General features: G+C 39.6%; 1 protein-coding gene across 6 annotated transcripts in view; it reads left to right on the top strand.

Moving 5' to 3' along the window:
• The window catches only part of tcf12 (transcription factor 12), an 88,321-nt gene that overhangs the window by 27,577 nt on the left and 40,099 nt on the right, over positions 1-20,645 (top strand). For all 6 annotated transcript variants that reach the window (XM_042421016.1, XM_042420930.1, XM_042420690.1 and 3 more), the window contains exons 6-7: positions 16,297-16,358; positions 19,837-19,969. In XM_042421016.1, the coding sequence (XP_042276950.1) occupies positions 16,297-16,358; positions 19,837-19,969 (195 nt within the window). The remainder of the gene's footprint in view (positions 1-16,296; positions 16,359-19,836; positions 19,970-20,645) is intronic.

Raw genomic sequence — 20,645 nt, forward strand, 5'->3', positions numbered from 1 at the left:
TTCCGATCCAGTAATGAGACATGGGGATATAACGTTATAAATTACCTGGAAGTAAAGCCAGTTCTGTAAGGATGTGTGTTACCCACCATCGCTCTGTATCCAAAGTAAATGAAAGAATGTAAACATAGATAATGTGGGGGATATAATTAAAGCGTGATACACCCTGATCATGTACGTGATGTCAACAGGTGATTTCCGATGTTTAACTGTAAATCAATATCTGCGCTATAGGCAGCAGTGCCCCCCCCCCCCCCCCCCCCCCACCACCACCACCAAAATGCGTCGTCTACCAATCCAGCTTTACCTGCAAGGTGTGTCATGGTTGTGGGCTACAACATTGTCAAGATGCATTTTGTCTCTACAACATTGTCACGTGGTCACTCACACACAGACAAATACTAACATACATTTTCCTCACAAAGTACTGGACCAAGAGCTCAAGCCTTCGTCTCCTGTCTGCTTCATGCATCGTTATGTCTGTGATTATTGTGATGAAATATGACTACTTATACATTACTCAGTACCTCTCTATACCCTTTTTTATTTTTAATTTGTTTAAAAAATACAAGCATCTAACTTTTCCCTTTAGATTTTTATTGAAACATAGTTAGGTTTAGGTTTTTACTGTGTAACTGTGTTGATGACCAGCCATGTGCTGGAAAGAACATGCGTGAGGTCACAACTGCTGAATTGTAATTTCATACTCACGTTTCTTTGGTGTGCTTCATTCATATTACACGTACAGCTTTGGCTTTGCATAGAAACTAATCAGCTTAATGCTGTCATCAACACACGTAACCAGCCTCATGCATCCTGTTCCCACATGTGACCTTAATGTGACTACCTGTGTGTGATTGTCTGTAGATTTTGTCTGACAGACTTGTATACATCATCGCCAGCATCCTCCCACTGCAGGCAGCAGCTGAATTTGAATGTGCAGGTGTCTGTCACTCATGGCCGACAGTGGAAACTATCCCTGTATTTAATCCTTTTTAAGATTCCATGTTAGATAAACATAAAGTAATGAAAGACTACTTTCTGTTATTTACATATAAATGCTGTATTGTCTCAGTTCCTATTAATCAGGTGAAATTTTCCACTGTGGTTACTTCTTCTTTCCTCTTGTGAAGTTGTTTCACTGACATTTTAAAAGTACATAAATTGTGTCATGGTGCCATGCTGCATTGGAGAGTGTTTTGCACTAGAAAATATTATATATATTTTTTTTTTCATTTGTAGTTGGTCTTGAACGCTTTTTATGAAGTATCAAATCCCACGTCACACTGGCATCCCGAGTGTGTTTTTACTGGGGCAGGTGTCATGTGCTAATGCTGCGTCCCATGGGAGACCCTCCTCAGACCGGGGCTGTGATTGTGGCCAGGTGCTGTTCAGGTGTGCACTCAGTTTCCACTGCAGTGTGGGTCACAGGTGCTGCCAATGCTGCTCCCTCTCCCCACTCTGTCAGTCACACTCGTACATACAGTACACACAGACACACACACATACTGTACACATTCACATGTACTCAGTGCAAGCTTTCACAGTCAGAGCTGAAGACGGTTGAAATCATGTTAAACTTTTTTTTTTTTTACAGGAATCACTTTATCAGAAATGATAACTGCAAAATATATATATCTACTGTTTTATGACAAGAACAGAGAGCAGAGCAGGGAAGATGAGATGTGGTGCAGTACAGTTTTATCGGATGTAGCCGGTCATTATGCAGAGCTGCAGGGTGTGCTTATCTATTACTGCGGTCAGTGGAGCATGAAGAGCTGAAGACGAGCTGAAAGGACGCAAATCCCTTTTCTCCATCCCCATGCCGCCCACATCTCCCCACCCCAGCCGTCCCCGCCCCCCGTGCTTCTCTCAGCCCATCTTGGCCCTGCCCGGCCCCTGCCTTGCCTTCCTTAGGCCCTGGCCCCCAGCATGCGGCTGGTGAGGCTGCCCAGCTGCATTGGATCAGCTGTAGTCTCAGTAGGCCTGAAGGGCTGTCTCTCTAAAGAGGAAAGAAGAGCTGGGGTATGACCAAGGTATGATGACATAACGAGGCTCGAGGAAGCAGCTGCAGGGTTCAGAGCTCCTCAATTGTATTTTTAATCAGTGCAAAGGTGTGATGTAGTCCGTTTGAGTCACTTCACTGTATTTTATATGAGATAATGCTTGTTATGTATGTTGAAGTGGCAAGGCCACTTTGTTTGGTAAATGAGCTAAGGATACTTATGCACATGTGTCAGCAGATGTTTGCACAACAAAAAGAGTCAATTTTCGTCTTTAAACTTTAAACTTTTTCTTGGAAATCCAGATTCTGTCACTAAGATCCATTGTGCTTGTTGGCCTTCTTGTATATCCCACATCTCTGTCTTCCTTTCTCTCTCCTCCCCTTCCCCCATTCTCTCGTTTCTCTCGCCTCACGCTGCCTGCAGCTGATGCCAAGAAGAATGTTAGAGATTATTGAATACAAGTGCAAAGCTAAAAGGGAAATGATTCATTCAGAAGAATTACTGTTATTGGAACAATTAAAGTCTGCTGACTTCAGTATTTGGTGTTGCCATTGCCAACAGCATTGAATATCTTATCATTGTGTAGCGTCGATATACATCAAAACAAGCCAGTGACCATCGAGTCTTTTTATCTAGTGGCCGTGATCTTCAATGCAGAAACCTTTTATTTATTGTAACTGAGCCAGATCGAGAACTGTATAAAGTACACAAACCTTGTTCTGTATGCAACTTAGTGTTAAATTGGATGGCTGGACACGTTTCCAGACATAAGCTCCACATATAGCAGACATGTTTGACTGATGGCATACAGATACAGTGTTGGCATTGATTTTTTTTTTTTTTTTTTTTTTTTTACATCTTTTTATATTTACAAATGTTGTCTTGAGAACATTAAAGCTAAGCTACAGTTGTTTCTAAATGAGACCAACTTGAAAAAATAGCTCACTACCCATAATCTAACCTGACACTTGGGCATTCATAGTCTTTGTCCTTCTAAATAAAATATTTTGTTGTTTTTTTTGCAGCTGAAAGAACAGTGTGATGCAGAAAATTATTATTTGAGAAATCACACTACCCACCAACCCAAAGTACTGAAGTGGAAGACATATATGAAAACAAACAAAAGAAAGCTTCTCTGGGATACTGTTATTTAATTAGATTTTAACCAGTTTACAAAGAGAGACATTGGTGTATCAGCAGTCTTTTACTTATTAAGTGAAAGTTACTGGGGTTGAGTTGAAGTGAAATGGCTCCCAGGTATAAATTGGAGATGTGAGATGGTTGTGTTGAACCGAAACTTAGTGTATGCATTAAGAATGTAGGGGTTTGCTCGCTCTGCTTGGGGGCTCACATTTCTTAGACCCTCCTTCATTTCTTTTTCTTTAAACACAGTAACTCTACCACTACAAAATGGAGAATGCATGAAATTGCCAATTCCCGCACACACTTATCACCCCTGCATTGATTTATTAAAAAGTGTCAACGTTTGGGTCACAAGGACCTTTCTCAAGACATCTGTCCTTGTGACCGAAATGTTGACACTTTTTAATAAATCAATACAGAGGTGAAAAGTGTGTGCAAGAATCGACTTTTTTTCTTTGGAATTGGATCTTTGGGGGGGAATTGATTCCCTGCACCACAGGAGAGACTAAGCAAGTGGTGTGTATGTTGCCTTCTGCTCTTGAATGCATGAAATTGACCTGATTCCTGCACATCAATCTCTAGAACTTTGTCAGGTTTTAATTGAACATTGTAAAGTTTTCCTCACTTAAAGCAACTAATTTGAAAATACATCAAAGGTTGAGTCCTTGTTGAGATGAGCTAAGCAACCCTGACCTACTGTTCCTGGTGTACGTTGAACTCTCATGCCCACCACTCCTAACCTCCCTAGCCAACATTTCTGGCTGGACTACAACAGCAAGGCCAGCCCAAGCCCCCAGGAACAGCACCGGGCTTTGAAGCCAATTTGGCTATGTTTGTTTCCATGGTTTGTGGCCAAACCTTGGAATTACAACTTCCGGGTCTGACAGGGGCCCAAAAAGCATTTTTCTCACACACAATCATGGGAAAAAGAGCAGCTGTAAAAAGGTGGATAACATTTTTTGAGCGTGACAACCCCTGCAAAATGACTCATTTCACTATTAGAATTTGATCCATTCTGTTTGATCACATTTCGAAAGACTAGAAGAGCTGCACGATCAAATCGTTTTATCCCCATTCAAGTTAGCTGGAGGGCTAAACCGGAAGTTAGCAGTCTCAGCTGGCAAAAGTCTCTAGTGAGCATGCTTTATGGGCGCATGGGGCCCACAGAGTGTGTGCAGTATGTTTTCATCTGGATAATTTCTTTGCAGCGGGAAGTGGCTTTTTTGGCTTCATGCGCTTCTAAGCTACTTTAATAGGAATGAACGGGGCCTCGCCTCTGACACTCTGTCCAGTTCTCTTTATACATCCATGGGCCAACCCTAAAAAAGAGAAAGTTCATGACTGATTGAGTGATGAAGTTACACCATTGATTGGATGAACGCCATGTGACTGAGTTATGAAGTTACACCATTGGTCAGCCAAATGCAGCCACTTCCTGTATCTGTTTCAAATTAAAAGTCCTCAAACGTTTCATACACAGTCCAGCCATATTCTAGTCTTTGACCTAGTCTTTTTTCCACAGTCACAACTGCTTGCCCAGGCGTCCTGTGTCCATGCTGGGTGTGCTGGCAAACAAAACACTAGATAATGTTTCACTCCCCTCTTGTCGGACTGCAGTGGATTGTGATTGGCTAATAAAATGCAAACATTTGTTTCGCCTTTCCTCCCACTTGACAATGCCTGACATTTTCTCCTGCGCTGGCACAGCCCCGAGAGTGTGAAGTGTGGGAAGTGTGGAGAGAGGCATGGCTCCATGAGACCTTTTCTTTATTGCCAGGAATATGGGGGTGGGAAGGTAATTTAAAAAAAAGTTAAAATCAACAAAACTCATTTAAATGGCTGCTATAGTTTTTGCCTACAATGCCATCCACACAGAGAGCACTCATCAAAAGATGTATGCCCTTCAGGCTGTGTTTTTGTTTTATTTAGTGCAGGCTTGTGTTCTTAAACTGAAGACTGCTCAGGGTTTGCAGGGGTTTTCTGTGTAAGGAAATATGCCCACAGTGCTTGGAGCTGGATCAGCATTCCTAACCCATGTGTGTATCCTTCCTTGTCCTTCACCTCGGCTCTCTGTTGTTTCACTGTTCAACAGTTGTTTAGCATCTAATACTAAACATCGACACGTACTTTGATGTTTCACATTGTCTTAATTCGAATATCCAACTGGGGGACATTTCTTCAGCTTGTTAAATGTTCTCGTTTCCCTTGAAAGCCCTCTGTCAACCTGATAGGGAGCTCACATGTGAATGTGTCATGCAGAGGAACATGTTAGTGTCCCTGTCGAAGCAGCTTCCATTACAGTGTTGGTGTTCACATGGTGGGAGACGTTATTAGGGAGCTCATCGCCTCTCTCCTCTGAGAGAATGGATGTGTGATTATGAAGTCATCAGCCATGAACCAGTGAGGCTGCGGAGAAGCACCCCTCCTCATGGGTCCTCAGGGTGCCATTGATTGGTGACCATGTGTTTGTGCCTGATAGACTGTGAAATGGTGTGTTGCTGCACGGCTGTGTCACACCTGCGTCCCACCAAGGTGATTGATTGGTTTGGTCATGTGGAATGTTCCCATCTGGTCCGCAGTAATGCATTTTTTTCCTCATTTGTGAATTACAAGCACTGGCAGGAGAATAGTTGGGCTTGGAAAAAAGGCAAAGGCCAAGCGAAAACATTTTCCCCTTTCCACCTCCCCTTTTTCCTTTTTACCCAGTTAGAAAAATTCAAATACACCGAGCTGTGGCACCTGATTATCCCAGGAGGGGATAAATACAATCAGGAAATCCACATCTCCTCGCTCACACAGAGATGGATTTTTAGGGGAAAATAAACTGTTTTGCTTGTGTGAAGGGCAGCAGTACCTGATTTACAAAATGCAGTAAAACGAGGGATATCTTTGATCTGATCTTTGAGCTGAGAATTTAGACACATTTTCTTGATTAGAGCAAACCTTTCTGGATTTCTGGCCTAATCTAAAAGCCATGGAGGTAAGCTTTTATTTCCCCAAGCCTAATGTGCTATTTTGTTTCTCATTCCTGCATTCCTCCTGGTTTGATTTCTCTTAATCCCGGTCCCTCTCCTTTAATTGATCTATTCATTCCACCTAATGGCTAATTACACATCAGGCTGCATGAGCAGATGCATTTATCATCATAGTACGTAATAATCAGTGACATTTCAACAAAGAAAAAAATAAATATGCAAATAAGGACTCATTAACATTTGCTCTTGCTGTTTTGAATAATGTCACTGCTGACAAGGCTGTACGCAGAAATTGATGTTGAGCTCAGGGCAACGGAGACATGTTTCCTTAGTGTCTTGTGGCTCTATCATGTTTTCTCCTACCGTCCTACTGTTGTTGCTGATGCTGGGCTGTACATATTCTTCCCCTCAGCCAGGGAGGAAACTGATTTGGTACTCTTTCCCCCATTTCCTCATCCACACTGACCTAACCTCTAACCCAGCCAGCTTTTATTTACTGTCAAACCTGGTGGAAGCATCAAACAGCTTTGACAGGGTGGATGTACACAAACCCTTGAGGGAAGGAAACAAAAGGAGGCATTTTAAAAAATACGGGGAAAAAGTGAATGAGTGTACATCTGATTTGTCCTTGTGCCGTCTCTTGCTGCCAGAAGAATATATTAGGAACCACAGAGCCTGCTTAACTTAGATTCAAAGGCACCCAGAGAGGCCAGAACTTGACTTAATAGAGAGAGTATCCTGTTGTCATTTTCATCTTTGTATCTTACATCTGCCATTGCAGACTCATGTCTTTATACTCTACTCCTTTTCATGGAAATCAACATAGAAACAACATAAAGCTGTGCAATAGTATTTAGATGTTGGTGCTTTTAATACTGATTGTAAAAAGTTCATAAAAATGTTCCTTTATGCTATGATTTAGTCCTGCCAGGGTCCAACATTTAGAAACGGTCTATTAAGTTGATAGGAATGTTTTGTGGTTTGGTGCCATGGAAGTCATCACATGGGAACATAAGCACGGACACAGAGACACCAACAGCAAACACATGTGTGCTCAGAGAAAAAACAAACAAAGTGAGCTGGCGTGTGATAAGTTCATTTGGTTTCTGCATTAACAACATTTCCTCATCCTGTATTATGTGTTTGTTTTCATGGTCTTGGCTTTCCTTGGAGCAAGGAAAATGGACTCGTTTTCTGGATGAAAAAAAAAAAGGCCCTTGGAATTCATCTCAGAGGCAGTGAAGCACGCTCACTAATTGGCTGTTTTTGTGGCAAAGGTTTTTGAATTGATCCCTAGAGATGCTTAGGTCACTACCTCTCACGTTATCAAAATAAGGGGCTCGACACAGTGCCACACTGTGCTGTGCTGCAGCGCTTTGATCAATAAGGAGGCTCACTATGAACGACTGGCCGGCTTGTTTTTTCCTTCTGTAGCATTTCATCACCTGATGATGTTAATTTGCCTCCAGTCAGTGTGTAAGTAGCTCAGGTTGGGGAGTTTTATTCATTTCTGCAAATTAATTTACTTTAATAATTTGGTTTATTCAATGAAATATTATATTTTTACCAACTCAAAAGTATGTTGTATACACTGACTAATAGACTAAAGAGATATTTTTTCTGGTCACAGACAAGAAATAGAGTGACCCTCTTGCTTAAAGACCTTAAAACAATCTCTTTTTTAGAGTTAGAACTCATGTGAATTCATGATGACATTTCCAAAGTTTGAGGACACGACCTAATAAAAACTTATTTTGTTCATACTTGAACAAGGACCGGTGCTTTCTAGGTGCTCGGTGGACGGGTGTGTGGGGTGTTTTGTATGTTTGAATTGAGTAAAACAATACTATTACTAAGTTGAACTTAAGAGCAAAGTGTGTTGATTGCGCAGTGTTGTTGAAAAGATGATCACTGAACCGGTCTGACATCCCTCTTATTTTACACTGTGGAGTAAATTTTGTGTGATACAGTTCAGAGCAGTTCAAGAATCAAACTTTCATCTGTAAGGTTGCTGGTTTGAATCATGCGGTAGCTGGGAACAGCTGGGTAAAGAAAGTGGAAGAGAAACAGTCCTTAAGTTTTAAAATAAGACCGTGGAAGTCTGTTTGAGTAAAGCAACTAACTCTCATTTTGAGAAGTGTAGCTGAGTAATGGCCAACCGTGTAAAGGAGACCATGAGCCTAAATGAATACTGACAAGACTATGCTCTTCCTTGGCTGCAACGAGAGACCTTGCCAGAAGAATAAGATATCAGTGTAACACTTGTAAAATTTGGACTGTATGGCAGAAAGGGTGGAAACAAGCTACTCCTGATGAAAGACACATGACAGTAGCCTGGAGTGTGGAAAAAAACAACAAGAAGACTGAAAGCATGAGGCAAAAGATTCTTGAGTCTGGCTAAACAATAGTTGAACTCAAATACAAAGTGCTATATTTAGCAGAGACTGGGCACAGCTCTTCACACAGATGATACCGTCCTCGCTGCAAACTGTGATGATACTGTAGCAGCATCAGGCTGTGGGGGCCAAATAATTAGCCAGATATTGGCAAATTATTAAGGATATCCTGCTTCATAGTGCCAAGCTAACCTACAGTTAAATAGAGTCTAGAGTGGCTTCACAGCAAGTATGTGAAAGTACTCAAGTGGCACAATTATAGCAATTCTTGAATGCCTTTAAAATCAGTTGAATTAATTCATGATAGCTGTTTACAGATGCTCGGCATCCAATTTGACCAAATCAGCGCAAATCTACTAGTTACAGCGGGAGATAATGCACATACTTAAATGTGAAAAGCTGATACAGATGGTGGCAAGAAAACCCAATGCCATAACTGCTGCCAGTAGTGGTTTTACAGTGTGTGGACTTTGTGTATTTAATAATGTATTTTAATTAGATCTATCCACTGTTTTGAAAAAAAAAATTGTGAGAAATTCTAAACACATTTGTATTTTGTATTGAAGGAGCATTGTGGGATTTAGCTTGACGCTCAAATCTTTGCACAACTTTGATTGTGTGAATCCAGTTGGCAAATTCTTTTTCCAAGTGGTTTCATGGCTGCAGGATTTTATGTTCTGACTATTATAAACTGCTAATGAGCAGCGTTAGTCCAGCTGATAAGCAGCCTGAGTTTAAGAATAACTTAACACCACTAAAAATTATTTGAGAGCCAAATGAGGAAACATGCAACTGTGGATATAACTTAAACTAAATGACGCAACTAAAAATGTATTGATAAAGCAAAGCAGGGCTGTCAGCATTTCATTTTTTCCAGTGTTAATATGTCTGCCAGGAAACATTTTGTTGAATATAGATTCTCCTCTGCAGTGAAATGCTTCAACAATCATTGTCACACCTTCACGCCACAGAATTATATGCTAATAAGCAGCTTCACTGAATATTTAATAGATTTTTTTTTCCTCATGAGATTGATTTTTCATTGCATCTTTGATATACTATGTAACGGCAGTCTGCATACTTAAATTTGTATTATTGATGGTGATGGCAGTAATTAAAGCCTCTTTACTCATTGCATTTTACATTTAGTATCTCTTGCATCTGTGCTGTTTTAAGGCAGAAAATTAATTTTGCTTTCTATCAGTCACTGCTCTTTAGGCCCATTAGTTGGCCTGCAACACACATATACAAACACACAAACACACACACACACACACACACACACACACACACACACACACACTTAAAAAAACACATTAGTCCCACGTAGTCCTGCACAGAGGAAATGGGCCTACTCAAGAAATAATAATAACAGTATTAGTATTGCTCTAGTTGTGAGGCTGTGATCACACATGTTTGTTCAGGGAAGGAAAACAAAGCATGTGTAATAATGGGACTGTAACTCATATGTCTTTGATTGATAAGTTTTGTTTCAAATTGACGTAGTTCATTCAGGGAACTCAAATTTAACACTGTGTTTTGTTTATTTATTGGGGACAAGTTATTTATATATAACAGGTTATTACAGTGGCCTATTTTCCTCAGAGTGAGTTACAGCACACAGCATGTGCGTCAGACAGGAGATTGTGTCACTGCATGATAAGCAAACATTTTATTCAGCTAATTTCGGCTCCTGGCTGGCCAACCCAGCAATATGTTCCACTTGATATATCACTTTGTTCTACTTTACTTCAGCATCATAAATATGCAGTCTCCTGAAATTTGAACAGCAATTCAGCCACGTTGTTGCAAAGTGTAAATGTTAGTGAATTTTCATAAACAGGGGTTGTTTTTGAGTCGTTGCTCCATTTTTGCAAAGACAGATTCTTCAAGAGGCTGCACAGGGATTTGAACTGTGTCTCTGTTATGCACACAACAAAGTATTGTCTTCTGAAGTGATGATCATATTTTTGTCAGATTGTTTCTTTAATCTTTGTTCTACTTACTGAAGAAGGGAAAACACTTACTGGTAGTTTGCAGTGGGCTTGCAGAGGAAAATGGAGGAAATCAGATGAGTTAGTGATCGAGGCAGCCAACTACATATCGCAGGTCTAAGAGCAGAGATGGGATACCGGATACAGTTAAGTGGTCAGAGCGGCTGCATCTTCAGAAGGCCAGTCTAAACAAACTAAGAGACCTGTTCATCCATGACCTCTATGCATGGTACTGAAGTTAATCCCCAAGTATGCTGCCACGTGGCCGGTCCCCTGAGCGCTGCTGCATCCTTCTCTTCTTGCTTTTGATTCGTCATGGGAGGTGAGGGTAGGGAACAGAGCTGAAATTAGGGGCTGCCATGTCCATTTTTTGGCAGACTTTGTCCTATGATTGGATACTTTGACCTTGTGCATTATTCATGTTATGAACTCAGTTATTGTTTCCTCATCTTCTTATCCACAGAAATCAAGATACATATAAATTAAACAGAACTGTATTGCATAGTAAGTTTTAAGGTAAATAATATGATAGGTTTAATTACTTTTTGGAGACAAATTTGAGACATTCAATTATGCAATATCAACACAATATTTTCCATTAATGAAAACGGGGAACCTGCTAACACGTAATGCTAAAAAAACAGGCTTCTATGTTGCTAAAAGACAGCTGCTTTTAAATTATAGCAGTGATGTTGATCTATATTCTACACTGAATGGACTATAGTACATTTAGGTTTTGCTTCTAACAGTTATAAATCGAGAAGGTTTGGTGTTTCCACCTCCTGAACCAATCCTGTCTGTCAAATTTCAAATGAGTGCTATGAGCTTTGTTGGATTAAGCAAATCCAGACCAGTTCCAAGTAAAACAACATAGTTCACTCAAACGATTATATCTGATCATTCCAGCTCTATTATGTGTTTATTGCAGAGCTTTATAGAGGGTGGGAGACATAAGTGAAGCATATAACAGGGGTATTAAACTTGATTCAAAGCTTGGACATCGCATCCCCACACAAGCTTTTTTTAACATCAACATCTGAACTGCATTGATGTCCTAATACACTGAAAAAAAGTCACGGTGGAACAATGTTTTTTGAAAGTGATATTTTTGTGATGCACATCTTTACCTGCAGATCAGGACTGTTTGTTAATACATCATGTTATACTGCACATTAAAATGAAATTTTAGAGAAAGTAATGTAATATTCCACATCATGGGACATAGGATGATTTGTGCCAAAGAAACTGCTCACCTTATATTTTATATGAGCATTTTTGTCAACCAGACTTGTTAATCCATTAAATATCTTCACATATTAAATGTAAATACATGTTCAAATTAAAGCTGCAATCAGCAATGATCGGGCCCTCGCACCCTTGCGCACGTCGGGGCATGGCGCAGTCGAAGGGCTTCTGTCACGGGCATGTGGATGTCTCCAGACCCGGGCTGTTTTCAGATAGTGCAAGAGGAGATTAACGTCACTTCCCTCAGTCCACTACTCTGCCTGCTGTCGGGGGTGAAGCGTTGAAATGTAGTAGGGGGCGCTATGGAGCCAGTTTGCATCACTGACTGAATATTGTCATGTAGACGTGTTAAGGCCGGGACTGTCATCAAATGTAAAGTTTCAGGCAGATCCAACCATGTACACTAAAGTTACAGCAATTTCATCTGTCATGGCGAAACATCAAAACTCAACACCATGCCACGGCCACATGCTTCAACGATAACGAAATCTTTTAATAATTTTTGATCATGAACTAGTCTAGATGACACAAGCTGATTTTGAAGTCCTTATGATGAGTTCTGTAGGAGGAGTTTGTTAAAATAAAAGGCCCGAAAATGGCCCAAAAAACGCGAAAATTGACCAGTTTTTTCAAGATGGCCAACTTCCTGTAGGACTTACAATATGGCTCCAAGAGGCTTTTTTGTGCGTCTTGACATTATACATATGCCTTGTGAATTTCATTTTTCTACGTTAATCTGGAAGGCGGGGCTTCAATTTTGAAATTTTCAAGCGTGCGCTGTTGAGCCATATTGCCATGCCCATGCAAATGACCTATCCAGGATTTTAACTGGTGTCACTCCAGATGTGTGTGTCAAGTTTCATGACTGTAGACCCATCCCTAGTCCCTCAAAAACAGCGTTGTATTTCATGGCGAAGAATGTGTTGCCATGGCAACGGCGTTTGATTATGGGTCATGACCTGCTAAATGTAGCATTACCAAGGTCTTACATCGTAGCTGAGTCAATTTCAGGTGCATGGGCCAAATTTCCTAGGAGTAATACAACAAAGAATGATGCATGATACTTCCTGTTGCCAGTAGGCGGCACTATGACGGTCACTAAATATGGGCCTGAACGTGTCTTCAGACCGGGACTCTTAACAAGCATATGAAATTTGGAAAAGATCAGACCACATGGAGTCAAGTTATACGGCTTTGAAATTTCATGGCGAGACATTGAAATTCGCTGCGTCGTCATGGCAACACCTTTCGACGAAAAGTCACCAACTTCATAAGATACGATCTCCAAGGTCTTGAGGCTATTCTGAGTAAATTTGAGGTGGATCTGATCACTGTGCTACCCACAGGGCGTCAAAGTGTAAAACATGAAACTTCCTGTTGCCAGTATGTGGTGCTATGACTCAGATCCAATATTGACACATTGATGTGTTCAAGGCGGGACTCTTTTCAAGCACAGAAGTTTTGGGTCTCTTAGAATCGTGTATGCCGTGGTCGTGCCATGGCCGTTTCAATTTTCATGGCAAAGGATTGAAATTCACTATCCGGCCACGCCCCCTTGGCAATGTCGAAAACTCACTGTTTTGATAACTTTTCATTTCTAAGGTCTGTAGATGATACTGACTGAATTTGAAGTCGCTGAGGTCAAATCTCTAGGAGGAGTTCGTTAGTATGCAGGCTGGAAATGGCAAAATTGGCGTCAAAATCGCAACTTTGATCCAAAAAGAAGACTTCCTGTTGGACTTATGGTATGTCTCCAAGAGACTTTTTGGTGCGTCTGGTCATGATACATAAGTATACCGAATTTCATTCTTTACGACAATCTGTATCAAGGGGTTCAATTTTCCTAATGTTTTAGGGTGTGCTGTCGAGCCATTTTGCCCCGCCTTTTTGCGAGACCCATAAAATATCAAATTTTTCACCACTTCTGATGTCTGTGCAAAGTTTAACAACTTTTCGTGCACGTTTAGGCCCTCAAAAATACGTTTGTTTCGGAAGAAAAATAAGCCTAGAGAAAAATTCCTTGAGTTACAATAGGGCCTTCGCACTGTCAGTAGCGATATCTTAAAGTGTCAACATCAGAATGTAAAGAAGGGAATAATTTATACAATATATACAACCCCAAAAAAGAGATTATTTTAGATTTAAGTGTACACTGTGGACATGATGTGAGGAGGGGTTTATTGAACAGTGAATACTTAAATGTAAAGGCAGAAAGTGCAGAAAGACCAATTAATTACATTCTTCATTCGGGCCATTGAGGTGTAAAGTTTTAAGAGTTTTTATACAGAAACATTCTCATTTCAAGAGAGAGATTTTTTAATGTCATCACCTTTGCAACTTAGTTTCAGTTTTATGTCCAATGTCATTTAGTCTCTTTCTCAAACTGTGAGAAGTTTTGCCTCTGCAATATTTTTTACAAAACAAACAAACACAACTTCTCATTGCTTGTCAATAGTCAGTTAGAAACTTGATTTTTCATGTTGTTTTTGGCCACATGGTGTTAAGAACAATACAGGACAATGATGAGAACAGCTAGGACAGTATCAGCAAACATCTTTTCTGTTCTCATGGCAGTAAATGTTTATGCGTGGTGTTGTGCTCAGTGATTCCCTGGTCATACTGCATACTGTGTGCTCATAAGTTTAGGTTTCACTGTTGATAGAGCAGAGGATCCAGAGCACCTTAGTAGACTTTCTGTTGTCTGGCTCCACAGTATCTGGGGAGTTGTGTGGTTACTTCTCCGTGTCTAAGTGTGGACTGAGAGCGTGTTTTCACAGACACATCTGTCTGCCCTGGTGGGGCCTGAAACTACAACACTGGCCATCAATTATTCACATCAGACACAGTGTGTGTGTGACAAAACACATGCTGCCAATAAATATTTTACTCTTAACCTGACCAGAGCTTTTCCTCAGAAGACATTTTAGGAATGATAATGCATTGCATTAAACCACCGTTAGACATTTTGACAGGTAACAGAAAATAAAGAAATAAAAATTCTGTGTGAAAAGAGATGTTTCATCATCCTCCCGTGATAGTAAACGTTGGTGGTAACCGACAACTTAATCCTATTTCCTTTTGCAAGAGCGATGGCTCAGAACTGTATCACATTATTGTTACAAGAGAAGCAGCTTTGCCTGTTAAACCATTTTCCCTGGTTTCCTCAGCTCTCTTAGTCTCTAGAGACAATCTGCACAGTTGCAGTACAACCGTCTCCTGCAGGACTGCTCAGATAAGCACAAGTGAATTCTCTTAGATGTGCCTTTGTTCACCTGCGCTTGTGAAAGCAATGTTCAGATCCGTCATTGTGTAACAAAAGATCCAGGCTATGCAAGTTTTTAACTCACCAAAAAAAATTTACCTTTTCCTCAGAGTAAACAGAATTTAGTTCCAGCGCTCATGTCTGTGCTCGTAATATTTGGAAGTCTGACAAAAAATAATGTATGATGCCGTTAAAGTTATTCATCATTGTCCTACAGGAGCTCTCGTTTGTTTGTTTGTTTTTCCGGGGGAGTAAAACTGCTGAGTTTGGATATTGTGATGAGTATGATTCATGTGTGTTGTGTGCTGTAAGTTTTATCTCTCCCCTGATGGCTGCTCAGGAGCCTCCTTTTGAGGTGTGCACGCTGGATGTGACACTGATAGAAAGACTCTTGCTTACAATTATTACTCCATCAGTAAAAACACGTTTTGCATACAGAAAAGTGACTTTACAGACTTTCACTTACTTTTTGTCCCTGCAAAGAACCGTTCTGCTCCAGTTATGAGAACTATGAAGGTCCCACTTGTCTAAACCAGCGAATGTATGTTCAGTAGTTTTGTACATTTAGTGTCATATTGATCCATCAGGTCAACAGGACCTGATGGATCCCCGTTTCTATGAGTTTATTTGATATAACTGTTTTAAAAGCTAGTAACACTGAAAATTCACAAATCTTTGTTTACATCCTATGTCAGTGTACTATAACAAGTAGAAGTGTGTTATTTATGTTTAATTTTCTCAGAAAGGGGAATATAAATATGAAAATCAATTTTGCCTTTATGTATCTCTAAATCCATAAAATTAGAAACATTCATTATAGTTTATACTGGTTTTGATCATTGTTTAAAGTAATTTAATTGTATTGTGATCATAGTATAAAAATCAAACCATATCTTAAGGTCCTGTACAATACTTTTTATTTTACTATTAATAAATACAGTTGTTCTTAACATGCGATCATGTAGGCATCTTACTGGCTGCAGTAATGTGGAAAAGCAACTTATAACTGTCTTCCACTCTCTATAACTGTTGGGTGTCACTGGGACTTAAACCTTTAATCCTCCAATGTGGCTGTTTAGTGTCCGGCTGTAAAAGTGTTGTTGTTCTAGACAGTGTGATGGTTTGGTATTAATGTTACAGTGATTCCTCGTAACTTTTGCATTGCAGTGGGTCTCATAATAAACTAAAGAGGAACAACTGCATACAACTTATGGTCCATAAAGAACACATTAGTTTCTAGGTTTCATAAAAGATAACAACTGCTCTTTGTTTTTCCAGGTAAATCAGAGAGAGCTTCATTTCATGGCTATGGGAGGGATCCTGCAGCATCTGGCTGCCAGGTGAGTTTCTTATCAGCTGTTGATGCTCCCCAGGTTTCTATCAAAGTAGAGACATACACTGTATAACTCTGATTTAAGTCAGCTTCTATATTCACAAGTTCCAATAAAACTATTTTACATGAAAACAAGTCAGATGATAGTGTCTGAATGGCTGTAGGTAGTCTCACAGAAAGGAGAGGCAACAAAATCAGTATGTTAGAGTGAGCAGTTAAAGCTCAACAAGCCCAACTATCGATTTCATTACGACTATTTGTTTTTAGTATGACAAGAAAACAGCTACTGAAGTAACCCCCCTGTTTGTTCCAGAGAGACATATATGGAAAAAACATTGATATACGCCTGAGTTTTGACTCTTACAGTAAGTAAGAAATGTTGTTTAGTCATGTTTTCTACAACTCTTAAATGTAAAATGTAAAATTTGGTTTGCTTCTCTTCCACTGATTTCAAAAAGGAAATCTGTGCCTTTTTTTTAGTCAAGCTTGGATTCCTGTAAATCCCTTCATTCCTTTTTAAGCAACAACTACCTTGACTGTAACTACCACAAACATGGCAGATTTTCTTTGGCCTCCTGTTAATTTTAGATTTGATTTTAAGATCTTACTGTTAGTTTCTAAAGCTTGACAAGATGTAGCCCCAAGTTACATTTTGTTTATTTATTTTACAAAAATGGCAATGCAAAGCAATGTGAAGGAATCTCGGCTTTCTCAAACATGACGATATATGATCAAATACTTTGACACTTTAGTTCAGACACTAACAATAATTGCTCAAAGTTGTTTTTTTTATTGATTAAAGCCATGATGTTGATACCAGGTGAGATTTTGATGAAGAGCTTGGGAATGTGTGCAGACCTGCAGCTGCAGAGATACAGTATGATTGATGGATCCTCTCTGGTCTAAGAAAACAGACAAAAAGATTGAAAAGCCATCTCTTTCCTCAGATAATCCATCAACATTATAACAGCAGTTTTTAATAACCACTGGAGCGGTAACAGTACATGTATTTTGAATATTTTTTTATGTTTTTAAAACCTTATAAGCACTGATTCACAGCCTTAAATATAAGCCTTTAAGCTGGTTTTGTCAACTGGTTAATCCATATAATTGAATAAGATAATTGATCTCATGATCTACTTGCCACATGGCTACTTGGCACTCGCCCGATATTGCACATGACCTCTGAGGCTCAGAAAAGAGCCCTGCTGTGATATTGATTCAGACTTTTTTGTTCATTAAGTTCCGCCTGTCAGAGGTCAGGTGCAAATGATTTTGTAAACGTTGCAAACCTGAATTTCTGAACATCTGTTACGTGGATGACACGCAGTTATACTGTAAGTCCCTCTTCAGTCCAACAACCCAGGTGATATTAAATGTCACAAAACTTTTTAAAGTTTAATGATGATTCAGGTCATAGTAGTTGGTCCCACAAATTCTACCAGCCTGCTTTATAGTAAGCTTGGTTCCCTAACCAAAAATATTAAGCAGGCTGCTTGAAATCTTGTAAGTAATTTTGGATGCAGATCTCCAAAATCAGATTATTCCTGCCTCCTGCTGCTCTACGTAAGGTCATACATGCATTTTTTCCTGCCTGGACTACTGTAATGAACTTATTGCCAGCGTCAGTCAGAGCTCCATTCACCAACTCCAACTGGTACAGAACGCTGCTGCCCGGATTTTGACTGGCACTAAGATGTACAAGCATATTACTCCTATACTTGCCAACTTACCTGTTCTTTCTACTGATTACTTTTAAAGCATTAAATGACCGTGCTCCAAATTACATCGAGGACTTATTGACTCCCTATGTGCCTGGGTGTTCCCTTAGATCAGTGAATGGGCCTCGGCTGGTTATTCCCAGGTCTCGGCTAGTGACCAAAGGTGACTGAGCCTTTTTACTGTTAGATCTGTACATCTGAACAGTCGATCTGTCGAGATCAGACAGGCGACATCTTTAGTGTCTTTTAAATCTCATCTTAAAACATTTTCTTTTATCAGAAGGATTTTATGAATGTTTGATATGTTGCTGTATTTTATTATCCCACTCTTGACTGTTTATGTTCTTCATCAACTTCATTTTATTTCCTGGTGTTTTATTATCTCTGTTTGTTCTTGTTTTAACTGCAGTTTGTTAATTCTTTCTTCTTTTCTGTTAAGCACTTTGTTAAGAAAAGTACTATATATAAAAATATATATAAATAAACTTGAATATTACTATTAGTGTAACCTCTATATATCTATTCATGTGTGTGTGTGTATATATAAATATATATATATATATATATATATATATATACTCATTAAATCTGTAAAGTCTGTAAAGTGTAATGTCACTAATGACAAAGACTTACAGAATTTGATCCTCTGATTAATTGTGAGAACAAAAGCACCAATTGATTAGCGACTAAATTAAACTAATTCAGAAGTGTCACAGGTCAGAGATGATCACAAGCATCCTAATTTGCACGACTTGTTATTGGTTTCTATCTGAAGAGCTAGTGTAAAAGAGGCCAGACTCAGTGTTGCTGCAGGGATTCAATATCATTGAACAAAGGCAGCAGCAGAAGCAGAGGTGCGTCTGTTGTGCCGTGTCAGCGCTGGTGCATCTGTGACAGATTGTCATTTTACAGAACCTGTTTTTTTATTTTTGGATTACGAGTGTGCCTCGTTGTGTCTGACAGTTTTGATGACCTACTTTTTAAGTCAGAGAAATTATTTATTTTTTCTTTTATACTACCTTTCACATATTCCTTATCTACAGTCCACTAATATCTGCACTAACTTTAGTTTATTTGGAATTGTTTCCATTTCGGTAGCACCAGTTGTCAATCAAAATCAAAGGTCAGTTTTAAACATCTGCTACAAAGGTTACAGTGGTCACTGTGTCAATCCTCAGCCTGCAAAGGGGATTCCAGCGGGCACATGATCCAAGTTTACAAGCCAACTACTACACATAGCTCTGAGTTGTACTCGCTCACGTGATTCCTGCCCTGCCGTGCTTGAGGTCTGCAGCTGATTACTCTAATTAGACCAAGCTCTTAATGGGCCTCTTAACCCATTTTGTTGGGGTGGTAGAGGTCAAAAAGATACTGGTGAGAGGATGACACGGTGAGCTTTCAAACGTTGACACAGTGACATAGAATAAACAGGAGTTACATATTACCTTATATATTATGTGATATGTTACTCCTGTTATACCAGCTACACGGTTTCTGCCAGAAAATTTAGGAGGGGGCTGAGTAAAACGTATTACTGTGTGTAACGGTGTTACCAGTGATACACGATGTTTGGGCATGTTTTATTTAGGAAGTGTGGATTGTATAATAAAAAGACATTTTAAAAAATTATGAGGCATGAAATTGCTTGCTGACTATAAGATTATTTTTACTGCAAACAACTCAAGTAAACACACAATCACTCCTGACAATAAAAACCTATTTGCCTTTAGTTTTAAGCATCTGTGTGTTTGTTTTCTCTTTCAGTCTTCTCTTAGGTCAGACATCGGGTTGGCAAGTCCTAGTTCAGTGACTACGCCGGGGAAGTCAGCTGCTCCGTTCTACTCCTTCACTGCGGCCAATCCCAGAAGACGTCCTCTACAAGATACTCCGCCCATTGGTCAGTGCCGCCTCAATCATTATTTTAAAAATGCCCTAAAATGATTCTGTAGTTTTCGTTAAAATATTTTTTTTCTTTTCCTCAAGCATAAATGTAGTCACACTATTTAAAATAATCAGAACCTTAAAATAAATGAATCCAAATGAATACTTGATACATAACATAACTGAAAAAAGAACGAAAGGTATGTTCTGAAATATTAATGAAAAAAAGACAACTGCGAGGCACGCAGAAGGAAAATGTTATCTTCCTGTTAGCAAGTGGTTCTTCTTTTCACTTAGTGCCCCTGTAGCATCTACTTTACAGTTGGCAGTGTTGCACAGAGCTCCTGAAATAGCTTTTATTATCACCAACATGGTCAGACTGTATATAAGAAAAACCCAGAAAACAAGCTTATAAAGGGGACGTATAATACACATTTCCTGTCTGTATTTTTATCCTGTGGCTCTACTGGAATATATTTCCATGATTTACAGTTCAAAAACCCAACAAATTTATTTACTTATTACTTCCTTATATTGATCCTTTATGCAGCCCCTCAGTTCAGCCTCTCTGTCTAAAACAGGCTGTTTTAGCTCCTGTCCACCCCACCCACACACACAAATGAGCAGGAAGCTGCGTCTAGCAGACGTCTGCTAGCTCCAGAGGCAACGTAAACAAAGAAGTAGTAGGAGGA

The sequence above is a fragment of the Thunnus maccoyii genome, chromosome 1 (genome assembly GCF_910596095.1).
Source record: "Thunnus maccoyii chromosome 1, fThuMac1.1, whole genome shotgun sequence".
Classification (NCBI taxonomy): domain Eukaryota; kingdom Metazoa; phylum Chordata; class Actinopteri; order Scombriformes; family Scombridae; genus Thunnus; species Thunnus maccoyii.